The sequence below is a fragment of the Rhodnius prolixus genome, unplaced genomic scaffold (assembly GCF_049639745.1).
Source record: "Rhodnius prolixus isolate KJV_2025 unplaced genomic scaffold, Rpr scaffold_9, whole genome shotgun sequence".
NCBI lineage: Eukaryota > Metazoa > Arthropoda > Insecta > Hemiptera > Reduviidae > Rhodnius > Rhodnius prolixus.
The window spans coordinates 13,377,798-13,393,836 of NW_027411604.1; the positions used below are offsets into that span (position 1 = coordinate 13,377,798).

Here is a 16,039-nt window from a genome sequence, read left to right on the forward strand (position 1 = left end):
AACAAAATATAAATCAGTCCATTCTAGTTTTTATCTTGAGCGTTCCGAAAAAAAAGAATTTAGCCATTTCTCATCATCAGCGAATTTTTTAATTTACTTTTTTGTTAATGTATAGGCGCCTTATTTACTATTTCGGAAATTTTTTAATCAGTTTTAAAATTACCTAGCCTAGTTTTTCGATTTTGGGAATGAGGGACACTCGTTATTCAACTTTTAATAAGTGAAAAAAAAAATCGTTAAAATATAAATGTACAAAGATGAAATGAATGTTGGTTAAAGAAATTTACATGTAAAATTATGTAATAATAGAATATTAAAATGAATTTTTGGAAATTCTACCAGTATTATTTCAAAAATAATAAAATAAATTAATTATAAAGGTTGTGCTACAGATGTAAGATTACATAATAGCTTTGAAAGTTAATGAGTAAGTTAAAAGAACTTCAACAAAATATTCTATTACTTTTTGGAGGACCAGACTTGGTAATGCTATGGCTATTTTATTAAGAATCAGCCAAGAAGTATGACATTACTAAGCTTTCTTTTAAGGATATTGTTTTTACATAAAATTTTTCAATGTTCCAATAGTTATTTACTCATTTTGGCATTATTGTTAGATGTATTGTATGAAAGTGAAACCTCAACTGATTTAACAAATTTATCTCATTGTCAAAATGTACCCAGACATATTATCAGAAGGAATAAAGGAAGACTGCCATATACAAATTGTAGTGATGATGTATCAGATGAAGAGACAGTATTGACCAGATCTAGGTAATTATTATGGAGGAGTAAAACAGAAAGGAAAGAATTTTGGAGGTTTAAACCAGTAATTTCGTCAAAATTACTTCAAAACAAACATTTCCACTATTTTTTCCGGTTACTACATCCTTAAGAAATTAAAAAACAAATTGGATTATATTAGATTAAATTATATTGCTCGCAATAAAATAATTATTGCTTTGGTACTGATATTAGTACAAAATAATGTTTTTGTGTTCTTATTTCTTGCAACGACCGAGGTTCCGGAGTTGCTTCCTATGGTTCGATAATTCGTTGCCACTGTTTTGGGGTTCTTAGGAGAAACAAAATTCAAAAAGATTAAAGAAGCTTTGCGAAAATTTTTGTTTTTGTAACTTCAGATGAATTTATGCTAATTGGCGAAAAAGCCACGATTTTTTCTGAAATTATTTCCTCAACTTTCTTGGCGATTTTGATTTCACTATGTAAAGGAGTCCACGAATGATACTCAGAACCAATTTAATGAAAGATTTTTGTCATTACAAGTTTATTAATTTAAAAAAAAAGTATCAAAATTTAGACCCAAAGTAATTGATATTGCAATAGCATTTTGAGTTGCTACACGTTTCGTTCTATTTACGGTGTATTGTTCTCGCAACATTTTTCTTATATTTTACATATTCCGTCGTCATCATTTTGAGGCATCTGCGTGTTTTGGGAGTTTAGTTACTGTCTTGTTAGATTAATAAAAAAAAGTATTGGACGTTGTTCATTCAAAATTCTGAGGGTGGGAACCGTTCTGAATTGGTAAATTACAAAATAGAGAACACTCTACAGAGGAAGGATATCTGTTTTTCTACCACAAACCATTTCGAGCACAAACAAGTAATCTTTTAAGACTAATGACGCAATTTATGTCACATGTACTTAAATTTATTTTTCTATTTTAGAAGATCTGAAATAAAAGAAGAAATGAAATGTGCTGTGCATCAAAAACTCAAGAGCAACCATATTGAAAGTAAACATCCTAACAGGCAAAGGTTACCAGGAACTCAATACCAAGTAAAACTAGAATATATCAATATTGTTATTGAATTATAGAATAATTCAAAAGTTATATTATTTTTTAAAGTATCATTTCAAGATTATTATTATTATTTATATTTATTTTTTAAGGAACATTCTGAAGGAAGATATGTGAAACCAACATCACCAGACATTCCTCAAGAATTCATGTCTCAAAAAAGTGAAGCTCAATATCAGCTAAATAAGACATTTTGTTTAAGTACAAAATATTTTAATGTGCAGGATCCTAAATTTCCTCTTTTGGGAACATTAAAAGATGAACCACTCGGAGGAAAAGGCGATTTCTTTGCAGAAGTAGAACTTAATAAGTATGTTAAACTATCTAGCAATATAAGTTAAAGGGATTCTTTAACCAGAAAGTACCCGAAACTTAATTTCTTTCTGCTAAAATAACTAAGACTGCAATAATCAGAATGTCAAATATTTTTATAGGTTAGGGTATTTTGCAGAGGATATAGAATGGAATAATTTAAAAACACTAGACAGAAGAGAATTACATCCACTTATTCATGAACGACTTCTGAATTTTGTGTAATATTTTTTTCCCACATACGAGTATATTTATAAATAATTACCCAAAAGATATCGTATACATTCTCTATTTTGTTCTTAATTCTTAAATTAATTATTTTATTTCAGAAATCCAGACATAAGTTTAATGATAGATGAACATGAATTTTATTGCCACAGAATTGTACTTCAGTGTTATTCCCCTTTTTTTGATCAAATGAATAATTTACAGCCGAACAATTTTATTGAAATAGATCCAGTAAGTATGGAGTTCAAGTTTTTCAGCATTTTCTAGTTAAGTATGAATTAAAAATGCATATTCCCTCTTAAAATGTTGACAATGAAACATCTGTGTAATTATTTTTTGTTATTGCTCTATTCACAATCCATTCCGGATTCTTTAAATATGGAATTTTTCTAAATATGTAGTTATTCCAAAACTTATAATAGTAGAATTGTAATTCAACTGAAATGGAAGTTAGTAAAAGCCAGATTTTGCAGCTCTCTTTCTAGTGATATGTATCCTACTGTAAATTCCTCCCTAATAAGTTTTCGTCACAACAAACGCATTTATTTTTGTTTAACTGACAACTAATTTAATTGTATATTTATATTTGTATATTTATGTACTTATGTACAATTACTTTTTACATTTTATTACTTTTCTTATAAATAAGTTCATGCAAACATCTGCAATAGAAAAGTGGTGATGAGATTTAATGTGCTGTAATTTGGATTAAGCTGGAAAAAAAAGTTGCTTATTGTTCTTTGCCAGTGCGATGAGTGACTGGAGGGATGCCGACAATTGCCTAGCCCTGTCTCAAATTCATTGGGTTGAGCCAAAATGATTACCTGACTTTGTTCTAGTTAAAACGTTTTAAGATTCATTCTGCTGAATTTAACAAATATGGGTAGTTTCGTTTTAATAGAAACTCAACAAAATATATACCACTAACTTTTTTACCAATAACTTTAGTTATACTTTTAGGGTGTATCTAAAGAAGCATTTATAGCTATTTATGCTTGGATGCTCACTGTTGGACAAGGTGGTTTTCGTTATCTAACCAGAGAAAATATTTTACAAGTTTTAATTGCTTGTCAGATTCTACAAGTTACAGGTTAGTAATACTTAACTAGATTAAATAGATTCAATTATATTAACACTTTACCATTTACCCTATTAATCACAAAACTTTTATTAATTCTTAATTCTTTTTATCTTTGATTTACTTCTCGTGTCAGATTCTGAGTTATTATTATAAATTAGTTTTGAATATGTACTTAAATAAAATTAGTACTGTTACATTGTTTTATCACCAGAAAGAATAGAATAAGAAATTTTGTGTGGGTAAAAGCGGAGGGATTCAATCCCAAGTTTGTCTTAAATATCATAAATTGAGACTTAGCAATTAGAAAGTGACATCAAAGCCTCAATTATTTCTTAATTTCTAATAGTAACAACTCTATTCAAACTATTTTTTTTTAACACAATTTTATTTGAAAATTCATTTGAATCTGTACTGCTGGAGTGTAATGTAAATGCTTTGCTTCCTTGAGACATATCTTCGAGAATTTTGTTTATTAATTTAGATTGCAACCTCATTTAGTAAAAATTCAAACTTCGTTATCGTTACAGTACGAAATTATAAGCCAGTAGACTCATCTTATATGATTCCTTCTAAACTATTGTAATACTAATACTAATATTACTAATGTATACTAATATTAATATATAATATTAACTCGCCTTATTAAAGAAAATTTAAAAATATTTTTTTATTTTGTTCTACAGATTTAGAAGAACAATGTCTTGCATTTATCGATAATGGGCAAGCTTTCTCAGAAGAAAATGCTTTTCATTTATTTATGGATGCTAGTAGATTAAAGCAACAGAAAATTATGGATCTTATGGTGCCACGAATTAAAGCATTCTTCTTACACTTAGTTAGTGCAAAGGAATTTTTAGAACTTAATGTAGAAGATTTGACAGTATTTCTTCAATCAAATTACGCTATAATTCATTGGTATTGTCTCATTTTATCATATTCGCTTACATACTTTATTTTTTATTATATTTTATTTTCAATACTTAAAAAAAAAATGAATTTTCTTCGTTTTCAGTGAAATGGAAATGTTTATGTCTGCAGTGAGATGGTTAATGCATAATTGGGAAGAGCGATGTCATTATCTATCTATAGTCATGCAATGCATTCGCTTTGGTTTAATGACTCCCTCTCAGCTTGTTGACATCAGAAAAAATCCAGAATCACCAGAGTTTCTTAAAATTACACAAGATAAAGCTGTGCAAAAGATGATTGATGATGGAATGGCGTAAATATTATTTATTTGATACTTAGTGTTAAAAAAAAAATTATAGTTATCTCAACTAATATAAGTAATGAAGTTGAATGAATGAATGTTGAGAATTCAGGATTTTTTAAGCACTTTTTACAAAACCTTACCCTAAGGCCTCTCTGTTTCCTATTAGTCCGCTGATGAAAATGTTCTGAGCAAAGTACATGGTGACTTTTATTCAAACAATTTCTCTGTAGTAATCACAAGTATTAGCAAAACATCTTCGCATAATAGACAAGAATTTTTTTTTTCTCCAAGAGTGCAATCATTCTGTCGGATAATCACAACATTATATTAAACTGGCCCCAAAAAAGTAGCTCAACAGTCCATACTTGAGTCTTCACGCTATGAATCGAAACTGATTTTAACAATTGCTTTATTAAAGATCTCTATTACATAAGGTCACTTATTCGGACCATTAGACGCTACTATGTGCGTTCTAGAAGACTTGAGTCCACCAGATCAAAACAATAACATTTGTGATTAGCTCTACAATTCCACAATTGTTTTAATTTTTCCTTATATCAGTTTATCTCCTGTTAACATACTTTAAAAGTTGGTAATTAATTCTAATAAGAATTATTCCCTTCAATAATTGCGCTTCGGTCAAAAAAGAGACAGTTTTTTAAAAATTGAATTTATTTATAATAAAATATTGTTATTTTACCAAGTAATTTTGAAAAGAATGTTTACGTTGTGGTCGTTAACAAATCGTAATTCTAAAAATTCATGTTATTAAACTTATGACATTAACTTTAAAAACTTCAATCTACTTTTTCTATAAAGATCTAAAAGCCCATTATTGATTAGTGATTGATAGTTAATTTTTGATGTTTTTAATTAATTTTTTTAGTTACGCAGTTGAAAATTCATCAGTCAAGTCTGATCATTTACAGAGATGTAATTTATTAAAACTGGATGTCCCTCAACCAAGAAACTTTTCTAAAGAAACAAAAGTAATTATATTTAGTGAATTTTAATTAATTCAAAAGATAATTAAAGGTAAAAAAGGTAATTATATTCTTTTGTGAATTTAAATTATTCCAAAAGAAGACTGGGTTAAGTTGAACAATATCGTTGAATTTAATCACTTTGTAGAAAAGTACGCAAAAATAACAAATATTTTTTGTATTATTCGCAGAAATGTTTTAATGTAATTCATCACAAGGATTTTCACGCTAAAACATTTAAGAAAAAATGAAATCAGAAATATAATTCACAGAATCAGAGCTGGCGATAGAAATTTATCTCCCTAAATGAAACAGGCAATCTCATCATGTTTTTTCCTACTCTCCTGAATGCGAAAAAACAGGAGTTGTACGATTAAAAAGTTGATGGGTCCTATAACAGAGATCATGTCTATCAAATAATCCTTTTTCTAGATTGTAAGTTATGTTTGACCGTCATCTATCATTAGAATCTGGAAAAAAAAATTCTAATTCAGTTTTCTAACAATCGAGACAATATCAGAAAAACATACAATGATTGACCCAATATAGTCTTGTAAAGAGAATTGCCAATTTGAATTCGCCTTCTTCAATGAATTTGGTGTCTATATTAACCCTTGTTTTTTACAGAAAGAGTGGTAGGTGAATAGAAAATGATTCATGAAGTGGTTTTTTAAAACAAGTTGTTCTAGCATTGTTTTTAAAAATAAATAGATATCACACAGAAATAGTACATATGTATTTATATGTTAACAGAACGGATGAGTTTCTCTAAAGAATAATTTTTTTGTTTTTTTTTTAGGATTACAAAACTTATAATGATTTTTTAAAATTTCTTCAAGAATTACATAAAAATCCGCGACATATGTTTATAAAAAATCGTTGTGAATCAAAGAGTGATATTACTTCAGAAGAATCATTTTCTCACTCACAGAACTCGAATGTACAATCACAAGATTCTCTGTACACTGAAATTGAACCTGATTCATTTTTACAAAAAAATTTAAATCAAAGAAATAAATCGGTACCATTGTTCAAAATTTATAACACGGAAAAGGTATGTTATTTTCTTCATAGTTTATATTTATTAATATTTTTAATGGTTTATTAAATTTCTAACTTTGATTGATAATTTGTAGAAAGAACCAGAAATACGGAAATTTGATGATTGGTACGATCAGAAACTATTTCGTGAATATACTGACGTACAGGGTAATAAAATTTATCAACCAGTAGTCTACCATCATGCTAGTGAAACACATAGACCAATCGTATGCAACAGTGTTTTTAGTAGTCCAAACGAACAATTGCCAAAAAATAGAAACGTTCTTAATGACGTTTTCAAAGATAATAAAGATAAGTTTAAACCGAATACTCAAGATTACAGCCAAAAAAGTAAAGAAACTACAGTTGGACCTTATTCAGAAAATTTTACTAGGCATAAATCGTCTGATAGTCCAGAATCTGTTTATAAGAAGAAACTGTCCTTAAAAGAAAGTGCTGCTATTATTATCCAATCAACATACAGGGGATTTAAAGATAGAAAAGTTTTAGGTCTAAATAATAATAAGAATTTAATGCACGAAAGTATTAAAAGAAAATTAATTGACCCCAAGAGAGAAGCTACTTTTAATTGTTCAAATGAAACTAAGTCACGTTTAAATAAAATCTCTATTACAACTCACAATGAATTGAAAAAAAGGTAGCTATTTATTTATATGTAATTATTTATTAAAAGTAGTGTGGTATAACACAATCATGACCGAGTTGGAAGTCGTTCTCTCTTCCCAGTACCTGATTTCTCTTCGCCCCTTGATAACCTGGAATTTCGCAATATAAAAGAATCCTTGCGAAGGCATCGAATTTGCACAGCTCGAAAAAAGGCCATATATATATATTTCAGTCATTGTTCCGCTCAATAACATTGTCTTCAGTAATAAAACAAACTCTCAGACCATTTTTCGAGATGTACGATGAGATACATAACAAAAGGAAACCTTTCGTGAATTGAGAAGCGGAAAATTCGCTGGCTTGTCTCAGTGCTGATGACGTATTTAACGTACTTAACAAATCTCAATTCTTAATATTAATACGAGACCGGATGGGTTAGCGATTGTCAAGATTGACTCTCTTAGATGTTAGCACTGATTCGACAGTCCGCGGGAGACCGTCTTGAATACTGAGTTTCCTTCTTAATGGAAGACATACTTCTTGGTGCAGGCTCTTTCCCTCTTGCAAGGCGAGCTTCTGTGAAATGCCTGCACATGGGCTATGGAACGTACTCTTCTTGTTAATCTCATGGAGATCATGATCGCTGAAATATCAGAACTGTTTCGTGAATTTGGTATATTATCCATAGTAGAATATGAAAATGGTGAGTCAACGGTGAACAAGTGATATCTAGTAACACAGATGAAACTTTTAAAGAGCTTAAGCATATGTATCAACATCATTTAAAATAACCCTCTATTAATGCATTACATGCATTTGCTTACTACGCCAATTTTTTATGGCAACATAGAAGTAATCCAAAACTTAGAACTACTCATGTTATTGTGAGACTTTTGATCTCGTTTCAAAAGCTCCACCTTTTTGTAAAGATTAAATAAAATTAGATTTGGGCGTCTCCAAAACGCGTCTCTACTAAGAAGAATATGCCTCTTCTCAAAATCCTGGCTGAGAATGATAACCGCTTCTTCCCAATTCGTAAGAGTGTTGAAACGATTTCGAAGTCCAAGTCTTTGGGAATAAAATCAAAGTCCAGTACTACTTGTTGGTTCTTGCTGGACCATCTACTGTTCTGGCTTACTGTTGGGACAGATTTGAATATTTTTCCCAAATAATTGCCAGTTAGACGATCAATATTTTGAGATTCATGTAGGAAGTACCGACCTGGTTGAATGTTTTAATTAATTAATTTATTATAGCCGCTCCAGTGAATCAAGTTTAGCTCCAATTAATAAGACTAATTACGACGTACCAAGCTCTCTTTATTTTGCTCACCATCCTTCAATTTTAATATTTGGTGGAAAAAATCCTGGTTGCAAGTTAACAAGCTTGAACAACAGTTGTACAATTTATAGGTAAGTGAGTTAATATATATAACAATTCTGATTTAATAATAATCAAATAACAGAGCAGAATTTGTTTTCTTTGTTTAGATACCTTCCTGATAGTAATGTTTGGCAAACTGTCGATTTCTTACCAAAACCTCGTTATCATCATTCAACCACTATGCTGAAAGGCAAAATATTTGTTATTGGTAAGGCTAAAAAAAATAGCATAAAAGTTGTTGAATAGTATCTAGACTTTGATAAGAAGTAACTTTAAATTAATATCAACTCTTATTACCAAAAACCTCAACAACCAATTTATCAGACTAAATTGTACAGATATTTTTTACAAATAAGATACTAAATTAAGAGCATTTGCAAAAAAAAAAATATATTAACTCTTAAACCTCTTTTATCACTCACTTAAGCAAAATGCTATAGGTTTTCTGGATTGTCTAGAAAACGACTTTATCTGTTTTCCTTGACTTAATTAACTGATCTTACGTAATAAAGTTTCCTTTAATTTGAATCCTATTCAGAGATTTTTAATTTTTTCTGGGAATATTGAAGTGATGGGTTTCTCTATGAATTCATTATAATTTACTCTATTCTTAAGTATGCAACAATTAGTAAATTAACACATTTCTACTAAAAAGTGTAGTTCTTTTTTGTTGAAGAAGAGCATAACAAATCTCAAAATAATATACAGACTAATAGTTTTAATACTGTTTAGCAATTCTGAATTAATGTTTGTGAGCTCATTATAGATTACTCTTATTGAGCTGTTATTTGCATCCGTTCAAATTACTACTTACATGATGGCTTTTTTTTATTACTATATAATTTTTGTTTTGTTTTACTACATAGAATAAGATCGACTTTTGTTAGACTAATTCATGATTAATCGCTCTCTCGTGTTGGCGTAGAATGTTTCGTTTAACGTGATTGCATTCCACATATTACGTTGGAAAACTACATTATAATGTAACTACAGTTACATTTTAATAAATATCATTTTATAATCTAGAGGCAATACTTGGTTTACAGGTGGCAGCAATCCACAGGAAGGTGAAAATTCGGAAAGTAATATTTACCTTGAAAACTGGAGTTATGATCCAATAAAAAAACAGTGGAGTAATAAAGAGGCAAAATTATTGACACCTAGAAAAAGTTTTGGTTTGGTAACATTTCATGGATTTATGTTTGTTATTGGAGGCCAAGATAAAGATAACAAGTATGGTTATTGTTCAAATTTGCAATTCAATTTAGTTTGCGATCATTTCTCAATAAAAAAAATAACCATCCGTCAATGGATACATGGTATTGACATTTTTTTAATTAATTTTGTTTTTCTTTTGTTTTAGAATATTATCTTCAGTCGAAAGGTATGATCAGAATCAAAAGAAGTGGGAAGAAGTTACACCATTACCGGAACCTCTTATTTATCCAGCTACATGCGTTTATAAAAATAATATTTGGGTTGCTGGTGGTTTGAATAGTTACCCAAAACCTGTAGTATCATCACACGTTTATTGCTATGATCCATTTAAAAATCTGTAAGTAAAATCTGTAGGGCCTTTTTATTTTACAAAATACTTGAATGCAAACTTTTGGTTCTTTTTACTATTTAATAATCAATCTAAATACGATCTTCTAATAACGATAAATTTCTCTTTTCAAATTATTCTTCAGTCAAATATAATTCATTAACAAATTATCCATTAGATTTTGATACATTTAAGAATGATTTTTGTAAAGGCTTAAAAAAATAAAATTTCGATCAATCACAATATAAGATCATGCAATGATCTTTAAATCTATTATGAACCTATCAATAATTTTAAACCGCACCTACCCTTATTCGCAAAATTGAAAATTGTCTTGCTATTCATATTTCATCTTTTAAAAAATACATTCTAAGTAACTTGAAAAGATTTTTTTATAAATATTTGCTAACAATGTTCCATTCAATTTTCTTTCTTCCTTATCATCGGAGGACCTCTTCTATCTGTTATCATCGTTTAATAGAATTTGTCGATACTTTTTAAATGATATTCTTCCACGTTTTCCTAACTTTTTCTTTTCCGATGCTTCTTAATTCAGGCAAACATACGGATAAATCTTTGGTAAAATATCTTAAAAATGTACGTTGTTTTAATACTAATTTGTGCAACTCCTTAAGTACAATAGTAAAATGTGAGTAATTAAATAATCACTAATAATAAATTAATAGTGTGATAAATTCACAGTTTTATCACTTAGGAACATGTACATCGAATTCAGAAAGGCCCTCTAAATTTAGTAGCTTTAGTAACGTATGACTAACTGATGTAAAATTACCACATTACCAAACTTCCTCTCATTATTCGTGAATGTCATTTGACCGAAAAAAAGTTATGTGCACTTGCACTTGCTACGTTCACAACTTTTTATTAAATATTAGAAACTTGTTCACGTACTAATGTTGATTTATAATTACATAGGTGGCTAAGATCAGCGCCTCTTCGTTTTGGCCGTGGGTTTTCTACACTTATAAACTATGAAGATTCACTGCATATAATTGGTGGAGCTATCGTCAAAAATGATGAATTAATCAGTACTGATTCAATCGATGTTTGGGATGATAGACAAGGAAAATGGAAATTAAAGGCTAATATGGCTATACCCCGGCATGGACATGTTGTCGCTGTATTAGGTTAGGCTTTCCTGAATTCTACTTTTTTTTTATTGAAACAAGACAGAGAGGATGATGGATCTCAATAATGGGAGATCATTTAATCATTTACTTTTACCTAAAACTTTTTTTTATAGGTTCTCAAATGTTAATGATTGGAGGTTCTACTACAAAATATGTGAAATCACTAAATCAAGTTGATTCATGGTGTATGAAAACAGGTACTTGGAATCGTCAAATAAGTTCATTGCCGGTACCAGTGGTGGGACATAGTCTTATAACCTTGCCACCCAGTACACATATTTAGTCCGATATTTAAATATTAAATAAATTCATGTTTTTAATGTTTGTTTTTTTAATAATTTGATTAGATGCTTTGCTAATTTTAAAAAGTTCCAGGTTCATTTTCTAAATGAAATCTTAAATCGAGGCTTTCATAGGAAGTAAGCTGTTCACTTAGTCCACATTTGGGTCTATTGTGTCCTGAACTAGATAGGATAGTATGTGAATACCAATGGGAGGCTGTAAATAGAGTTATGGAGATACATAAGTTAGAATATGTTTGGCGACGTTGCTTTTATTTTAGTTAGTCTGAGACTTCTTTTGAGCTATTGTACCCACTTGTTAAGTCAATTCACAATATTGCACTATTTTAGCATATTAACGAAGATGGAAGGCCAATCCTTCGAATTGAGAAGTTTTCAAAGTCCTCATTGAACTGAACCCTTTTGGGACACGTAAATATAATGATTATAGAACTTTTATATCACAACACATGCTAGGTATGGACAGAAGATAACTTTTTAGTAAAAAGAGGAAACATTGCATATTTTGTGGCATAGACAAGAGGTTTTTTTTAATTATCGTTAAGCTCTTGAAAGAGCCTGCAGCGTAGAAGCTCCACGAAAAGTTATTCTCCACAATTCACAGTCTGATGAATGTCCTTACGATAGGAAATAATACATATTTATGTAGACATAATTGTTGCCGTAATAAAATTGCATTAGAAACGCGCATTATAAAGATAAGACATTATTTGAATGAAATGAATCCAATTTTTTTTTGCCAATTTCATAAAATCTTTCCACAGAAATGTTTAAAAAGAAATAATAATCTTGAAATCATAAATTAACCAAATTAACAGTTTTTATTGAACATTTCTACTTAATTTAACTTTATATACATCCATAAATTAAAATCATTTACAAGATATTTTAATTCCAATTTTCTATTTTGATATAAATATTTTATCTATTACAATGAAATGTAATCAATTAGATCCTGCCATAAATTTTGATAAGAAATCTGTAGGTTTTGGTTCATGTGTATCTTTCCAATAAGCCATGACAGTACCCTTCTGTTTCCAAATATTAACCACTTCTTTAAGTTCCATCTGTCCCTAAAAAATAAAAGAAAATTACATTGTAACCTTGAAAGGATGTTGTTCATTCATAAATAATATTAAATAAATTTAATTTTTATGTAATAAGTTTTCAATTACAGTTAATTTTTGCACATTAAGACAGTAGTCTCTCTCACTCTTACTCATTCTCTTTCTCTAACCCTGAAAATGAATGTTGGCTGAAACTGTAGCTTGCTAAGACTGATTTTTTTTTATAATAAAATAATAATCAGTTTAAATATATAAATGGTACATAAATACATGAACGCTCGCAAAGATTACATTCCGTCGGAGAAGAATAAATTGAACATTTGATACATTAACGTCGTTTAAACCCATCCTATAATCAGAGTAGCTTTCTATTCGATTTCGTTAGGGTAGAAAATTTAATAAATTCGTCTAAACGAAAGTTTAAAACAGATTTTTTGTCTCGAGAAAAAATGAATGGTAACTGAGAGAGTCAACAGCTGCCAGAAAGTTGGTTTTCCCCCTTGCAAATTAGCCTATTTTTATTGGTATTTCTTTATTAAAAAGTGTTATTATGCATCTTTAAAATCAATTTCAATATGGGTGCATGAAAGCTGATTATATTTTAATATTTTAATTTGATTAATATTTATCTAGTTATATAAATATGAGTAAATGCTTGGGTATCAGTATTTAGTGTTAGTTGGTCGAAATTAGGCAGTTCGTCTGTAATATCGCCCTCCACAGCTGATCCCTACTGTTCGTGTACTTACTGTAGGCCAAGATAATGTGATTTGATTCAGCAGTAGATTTATTATCACAAGAGCATATGGGAACTGTTTAGCAACCAATAATAGCTAAATGGTAATGTGAGTAATTATCTGGAATAGAAATCGAGTAAATTTTAACCCATTCACTCAGGTTGTTAGTGTTTCTATAGATGATTCTTCGAGAAGAGTGGCCAATTTTGTTCCGCCGATATCGGCCTTCTCATTTTCATTCAATCTACAGTGTCCTCTCATCCACAACAGATACACAAATCTACGTACCATTAGAATTTATTTTCTGTAGCAGACCAAACGTGTCCTAGATCAAAAAGAAAGGGTCACTACCGGGTTGTTTTAATTTCTGGAGATCGCACATACTGTCGCTCACAATCACGTAGTGCTACAGGTTAGCTGACAAGATGTGAAACAGGGATTTATTTACGGCTGTGGGTTCAGCTGTAAATACTGAAGTGTGAAGTTTGATTTGAGGCTTAAGAAAGAGAGTCATAGACCTGAACACCATCACTGTCCTTATTTTTAGGACCGTCCGTACAAAAGTATATAGACTGGGGAAATTTGGTTTCAAATTTCGATAGGAAGCTGAGATTATTTACGGAATTAGGAAGGTGGGGTTCGTTAACAGGTGAAGATATCAGTACTACAGTTTAAAGTGAGCATGGAGTAATCAAAGGTGTATCTGGGAAGGCGATGTAGTGAGCAAGTAATGTTCAACAGGCAGCAGAAAACCTCAACTAAAATTGGAGATTTCTTTTAAGCCAATATTTTTCTGTTAAAATTCTAGTTAATACATTACATATGGGTGGTTTTTTACTGCCAGCCTGTCCACAATAAAACGAGAAGCTAAAAAGCTTCCTCCTAGTTTCAAGAGCCTCCTACCAAAAGAGTATTCATGGGATTGGAGATGAGAGCATCCAGACAGATCCTCAGTGCTTTGAACTAGATTCTAACAATTTTCGTTAAGTGGGTTTGAGAGGCGTCCCCAAGAAAGGACACATCCATAATCTATCATGGAAAGAATTAATTGACTGTAGTACATTAACGATATTTGGATATCAGCGCCACAGTTCAGGCGGTTGATGCACCTAAGAATGTTTAGCGATGGTTCACATGTATTCTACAATGCCAGAGAGTTAGCTTACACAATCAGTTACAGTAGTCGACAAGTGGAACGTTATAAGAAATTCAGGAAACATAATTTTTTTTTAAAATTTAATGGTGCATTTTTGTCCATATACCATTACGTTAGTTGAAACATTCTTAGCACACAAATACAAATACTGAAGTAAAATATATACCTTAATGATAAGCATATCAATCACTCGAATGTCTGTGACATCTTTATGTTTCATAAATTCTTCTCTTAATTTTTCCCGACACTGTGTTATATTTTTAGGTATGTCATAATCCATAACTGGAAATAGAAAAAGAAATTGATGAATAAATTAGATATTTGGCCGCTGTTACATAACAAACTGCAATGTTGGTACATTTGTTTTGGACAACTTTCGGAGGACATGATGATTCCGAAAAGTAGAAACTTTAAGATTTTTTTTATTTTGTTTCAGCCAATCTCTGCAGTTTTTTATAGAAAAAGTAATTGTTAACATAAGTAAATATAATATGTACATATTTGCCTCTTAGAGAAAATTAACTGGTTAAATTAACAAGAACCTCTGGAAAAACTTGGTCTAATTATTCGACTCACAAGCATTGCCCAACTCTGTTCTGGGACAATATTATAATGAATTCTTAACTCCCGTAAAGAGAAGAGGACTTGTTACTTTTTGTATTGGCATTCAATTAACACCAGCACTCTGAACCATGCAAGACGTTAGTCAACTAATTGGGTTTAGCGGATCCACAGGCATACTTCACTATAATGACTGTTATTAGTACCACATATACATATTTTAAGCTTTACAAACGCCAAAAATCTATGCAAAGACTTTAGTAAGCCAGAATAATTTTTTTTCTGGTCAGTGTTTCGGCTAATAGTCATTCCCTTCACAGCCTACAGTTAAGTTTCGCCAAGTATTTGTACGAATAATCTTTTTTAGTTGTTTAAATGTGGGGGTAAATCAGTGTTGAATGTTAAGGAAGCAACTTCTTCAGGTATCAAAACCCTTGAAAATTAAAAAACTCATTTCTATAATAATTTCCCTTAACAATAGATAAGAGTTTATCAATTATAACATTAGAATTAATATTTTTCAAAATAATTACTAAATATACCAACCAATATAAGGAATTTGTCGATACCAAGCTTTGTACAAATTTAAAACTCTTCTTTTACTTTCACTTTTATCCACAGACAAAATTGGTTTTACTTGACGAATGGAAGAAGTCACTACCTTTTTAAATGACATAATTCTAAAACTATAATAACTGTTAGTAAAGAAAGAATCTGACGCTCATTCAAAGAGTGTAACTTAGTTTGGATGGACAGCTGACTGAAAATGTGTAACCTTGCTTAACCTCTTATTGAAAATCTAATTTGAGAACGGATTTGATATGGA

At 30.1% G+C, this 16,039-nt stretch overlaps 2 protein-coding genes across 7 annotated transcripts in view; one reads left to right on the forward strand and one right to left on the reverse strand.

The window, feature by feature from the left end:
* The window catches only part of LOC141454666 (uncharacterized), a 15,690-nt gene extending 3,980 nt beyond the window's left edge, over positions 1–11,710 (forward strand). For all 6 annotated transcript variants that reach the window (XM_074129138.1, XM_074129139.1, XM_074129142.1 and 3 more), the window contains 17 exons: positions 618–774; positions 1,692–1,803; positions 1,918–2,135; positions 2,260–2,358; positions 2,467–2,596; positions 3,326–3,455; positions 4,130–4,361; positions 4,459–4,668; positions 5,546–5,648; positions 6,442–6,696; positions 6,779–7,341; positions 8,567–8,722; positions 8,801–8,901; positions 9,740–9,926; positions 10,057–10,248; positions 11,176–11,387; positions 11,504–11,710. In XM_074129138.1, the coding sequence (XP_073985239.1) occupies positions 618–774; positions 1,692–1,803; positions 1,918–2,135; positions 2,260–2,358; positions 2,467–2,596; positions 3,326–3,455; positions 4,130–4,361; positions 4,459–4,668; positions 5,546–5,648; positions 6,442–6,696; positions 6,779–7,341; positions 8,567–8,722; positions 8,801–8,901; positions 9,740–9,926; positions 10,057–10,248; positions 11,176–11,387; positions 11,504–11,673 (3,227 nt within the window). In that variant the 3' untranslated portion in view covers positions 11,674–11,710. The remainder of the gene's footprint in view (positions 1–617; positions 775–1,691; positions 1,804–1,917; positions 2,136–2,259; positions 2,359–2,466; positions 2,597–3,325; positions 3,456–4,129; positions 4,362–4,458; positions 4,669–5,545; positions 5,649–6,441; positions 6,697–6,778; positions 7,342–8,566; positions 8,723–8,800; positions 8,902–9,739; positions 9,927–10,056; positions 10,249–11,175; positions 11,388–11,503) is intronic.
* A 784-nt stretch (positions 11,711–12,494) lies between these two features.
* On the reverse strand, positions 12,495–16,039 carry ND-B14 (NADH dehydrogenase (ubiquinone) B14 subunit). The gene is made up of 3 exons (XM_074129153.1): positions 15,760–16,039; positions 14,819–14,934; positions 12,495–12,765 (listed from the first exon to the last, which is right to left on the reverse strand). Exons 1-3 carry the CDS (start codon positions 15,887–15,889, stop codon positions 12,637–12,639), a joined length of 375 nt encoding a protein of 124 aa, XP_073985254.1. The 5' UTR covers positions 15,890–16,039; the 3' UTR covers positions 12,495–12,636.

Coding starts and splice junctions, on each gene's coding strand:
- ND-B14 (XM_074129153.1), bottom strand. CDS start 15,889: ATGTCATTTAAAAAGGTAGTGACTTCTTCCATTCGTCAAGTAAAACCA. Junction 14,935..15,759: donor TCGACAAATTCCTTATATTG/GTTGGTATATTT, acceptor TTCTATTTCCAG/TTATGGATTATGACATACCT. Junction 12,766..14,818: donor TTGATATGCTTATCATTAAG/GTATATATTTTA, acceptor TTTATTTTTTAG/GGACAGATGGAACTTAAAGA.